Here is a 3,713-nt window from a genome sequence, read left to right on the forward strand (position 1 = left end):
AATTTTAACAACCAATAAATTCATGAGAGCTCTCCATGTTAATGTAAATAAACACCTCAACAATGATGTTTTTTTGTTACAATATGAAAATTACTGTATAATTAATATTTGTAATTAAGAAAACAACTAAAAGAATTCTTGAATTTATGATACAAAAAATCACTGCAGTTCTAAATACAAAACATTGTGAATTGTAATGGTGTTCCACCATGTTTTTTTTTTTTTAACATGGTGTGAATACTTTTTTTCTTTATCAAATCAAATCAAGTTAATATCTCACATGGTTAAAGCTTTCAAGTTCTAATGAATACTTTTCATCTTTATCAAATGAAATAAAGCTAAGATCTCACATGTCGGGCTTGCATGAATACTTTTCACATTCATTTTCATCAAATTAAATTAAAATCTCACATGGTTAAAGCTTCTGGGCTTGTATGAATACCTTTTGTCTTTAACAAATCAAATAAAGTTAAGATCTCATATGATTAAAGCCTTTAGACTTGTGTGAATGCTCTTCATTTTTATCAAATCAAATCAAGTCAAGATCTCATATGTTTAAAGCTTTAGAGCTCATGTAAATAATCTTTGTCTTCATCAAATCAAATCAAGTTAAGATCTCACACAGTTAAAGTTTATAGACTCATATGAATATCTTTTCATCTAAAACAAAATCCAAATTTAACAACCAACAAATTCTTGAGAGCTCTTTATGTTAACGTAAATAAGTAGCTAAACAATAATGCTCTTTTGTTATAATATGAATATTACTATATGTTTAAAATTTATAATTAAAAAAAAACTAAGAACTCTAGAATTTATGATACCAAAAATCATTGCAGTCCTAAATACAAAACATTATGGATTGTAATGGCGTTCCACCGTGTTTTTTTTTAACTTAGATTTTTTTTATTTTAATTTCATTCATTTTTATATTGAATTTATTTTAGATTGGATCTTATGGTTTGCTTCGGTTAGTTTTGTATGAGATTTTTATGATGTCGAGAAAAAATCCAACAGTTGGTAACCAAGATTCAATTTCATTGATTTAAAGTGATTGAAGCTTCAACGATTGGATTCCAAAGCTAGAAAAATGTAAAATCAGAGAATGATTTGAACGAAAGGGGCAAATGTTAAAAAAAATAAATTAAAAGCCACCTCACAACAAAGCACAAGCCACCAATCTAGCATAGCTTAAAACCCAACAAACCAAAAAAAAGAAAAACATGAAAGAAATTATAATAAAAAACAATTACATATTAATTGTAATAGGAAAAAAGTTATTAACAACATGAGGGTATTTCTTTGTGGAAGAAAACAAGAGAAATTATAAGTATATATGGTTTGAAATTTGAGATTTTAGCTTATAAGAGGTCTAAGTTTGGATCTAATTAGAATATAGCATGGAATTTATGAATCATATGGACCAGTACTGATGAGAATTGGTTTGGATGTTTCCTGTTGTTTGAATTTTGAACAAAGTGAAATTGAAAATTCAAAAGAGAAGATATTCAAAAGACGAATAAAAACTTACAAACAAATAAAAAATCAGAGTGCATTGATCTTTATTTATTTTTTTTGAACTTGAAATGTTGCACAACATGTAATTAAAAAGCATATGTACATAGCCCCACGTGTCCAAAACAAATGTTCTCATCCTGATAGTGATTTCATGCAGTATGTGTTTCGACTCCAATGACAGCATCATCAGGGATGTACTTGCGCCAGAACCAATGTGCCTTCCAGACAGTGTTCATTTCTTCAATTGGGACATTCTTTGTCTCGGGCAAGAAGAAGTAAATGAAGATGGTCATGATAACAACGAAGCCAGCAAAGAAAAAGAAGAGACCAAACTTGAAGTGGCAGAGCATGGTTAGGAAGAACTGGCCAATGAGGAAAGTGAAGAACATGTTGACTGAGACATTGATGGCTTGCCCTGCTGATCTAATCTCAAGAGGGCAGATTTCACTAGGCACCAACCATCCCAATGGACCCCAAGACCAGGCAAATGCTGCAACGTAAGCACATATCAAGAACAGTACAAAGTTGGCTGTGCTACCTGACATTTCTCCTACACCATTTGTTCCAAAGTTGATGGCTACCATGACTCCTACAAGTATCTGCAATCAAGTAAGCATATTCAATGAATCAGCATGGATCCAACGTGAATGTAGTAAACAAATTGGTTAAGGTTATCATTAAATACCTGGCAAATAATCATCTGAATGCCTCCTTCAAGGAACAAAATTCTTCTCCCAAACCTATCAGCTGAGTAGATGGAAACAGCTGTACAGACAACATTGACTATGCCGGTGATGACTGCAGACATAAGTGAAGCATCATCTCCGAAACCCAAGGTCTTAAAGAGAACAGGTGCATAAAACATGATGACGTTGATTCCAGTAATTTGCTGGAAGAATGGAATCAATGCGCAAATGACAAGTTGAGGCCTATATCTTGGCTGCAAGATGTTTTTCCATGGATGTTCCACTTTCTTTGCAGCCTCACTTGCGTCCACGAGGTCTTGGAATTCTGCTCCAACATTGTCCGTGCCACGAATCTTTTGCAACATTGTCTTCGCTTTCTCGGGGTAGCCTCTCTCTAGGATAGAATTGGGAGTGTCTGGAAGGAAAAAAGATCCAACAACAATCATTACAGCGGGGACAGCACCCAGAGCCAAAGAAATTCTCCAGCCATATCCGTCTTCGATCTTTGATGTTCCGTAGTTAATGAGATTTGCAGCAAGGATACCGATTGTAATGGCCATTTGGAAACCGATGTTAAGTGCTCCTCTAATCTTTGCTGGTGCCATTTCAGACAGATAAATTGGAACAGACTGCATAGATCAGAGAAAATGAATATCAACATTCAACGTTATAAACATTTCAAGTAGAGAAAGACAACACTGAGAGAAACAGTTACCTGATTGGCAAATCCAACACCAACACCAAGCAACAGACGGCCGATGATAAGCATTGCTACATTTTTTGCAGCGCCGTTAACAATGGCACCAGCAAGGAAAACTAACCCTCCACTCAACATGGAGATTTTACGGCCGAATAATCTAGTTACCGTAGAGGAAAAGAAGGAAGCTACCAAAGCAGCAAGGTAGAGGGAAGACGTGAACAATTGCAACAAATGGCTATCAAACTTGCAGTACATATTGTCACGACGTTCTTCCTTCTCTTTATTGTACACAGATGGGAAGAATTTCTTGAGAAACGAGTCCATAGAAGTCACACCACCTGCAACGTTGTACAACAAAATAATCCAATCATCAGTACTTTTAAGACATAGACGTGATTCACCGGCAGTATTTGCCACTACAACAAGATAATTAAAAGGTGTTCCGTTTGTTACCTGAGATACCAATGTCATAACCAAAAATGAGACCGCCCATTGCAGCCACCAAACAGGTGATGATAACGAACGTTGTGACGCCACCTTCATAGTTTCTCCCCCCACTTTGCGCAACGAAACCTCCTCCTGCCATCTCTATGCAATCTTAAATTGTACTTTCTTTTGCCCTCTAGATTGACAAAAAAAATGGTTTATCTCAGATGCATTACAAACTATTGATTGCTCAAGCTAGCTTTATAGAGTTTTCATGCCAGCAAAATAGGCGGATAAAATTTGACATTTTTCCGTGTCTCATTGTCCTCCATTGATTTTTTGCTTTCCTTGTGCCATCTCATGCCATGTTGTTGAGTGATAAG

The 3,713-nt window shown here is 35.2% G+C and overlaps 1 protein-coding gene across 1 annotated transcript; it reads right to left on the minus strand.

The window, feature by feature from the left end:
- Window positions 1–1,606: 1,606 nt before the first annotated feature.
- LOC105109298 (sugar transport protein 10-like) lies at window positions 1,607–3,497 on the minus strand. The gene is made up of 4 exons (XM_011003953.1): window positions 3,358–3,497; window positions 2,920–3,242; window positions 2,204–2,833; window positions 1,607–2,117 (listed from the first exon to the last, which is right to left on the minus strand). The coding sequence occupies exons 1-4, from the start codon at window positions 3,488–3,490 to the stop codon at window positions 1,668–1,670; spliced, it is 1,536 nt and encodes a 511-aa protein (XP_011002255.1). The 5' UTR covers window positions 3,491–3,497; the 3' UTR covers window positions 1,607–1,667.
- Between the last annotated feature and the right edge of the window lie 216 nt (window positions 3,498–3,713).

The sequence above is a fragment of the Populus euphratica genome, unplaced genomic scaffold (assembly GCF_000495115.2).
Source record: "Populus euphratica unplaced genomic scaffold, PopEup_1.0 scaffold303.1, whole genome shotgun sequence".
In the NCBI taxonomy this organism is placed as follows: domain Eukaryota; kingdom Viridiplantae; phylum Streptophyta; class Magnoliopsida; order Malpighiales; family Salicaceae; genus Populus; species Populus euphratica.

What these genes read in the sequence shown, in the direction of transcription:
- LOC105109298 (XM_011003953.1), bottom strand. Translation starts at nt 3,490, where the DNA reads ATGGCAGGAGGAGGTTTCGTTGCGCAAAGTGGGGGGAGAAACTATGAA. An exon ending in TTATGACATTGGTATCTCAG is followed by an intron (nt 3,243 to 3,357) that starts GTAACAAACGGA and finishes ACAACGTTGCAG; the next exon opens with GTGGTGTGACTTCTATGGAC. An exon ending in GTGTTGGATTTGCCAATCAG is followed by an intron (nt 2,834 to 2,919) that starts GTAACTGTTTCT and finishes TGATCTATGCAG; the next exon opens with TCTGTTCCAATTTATCTGTC.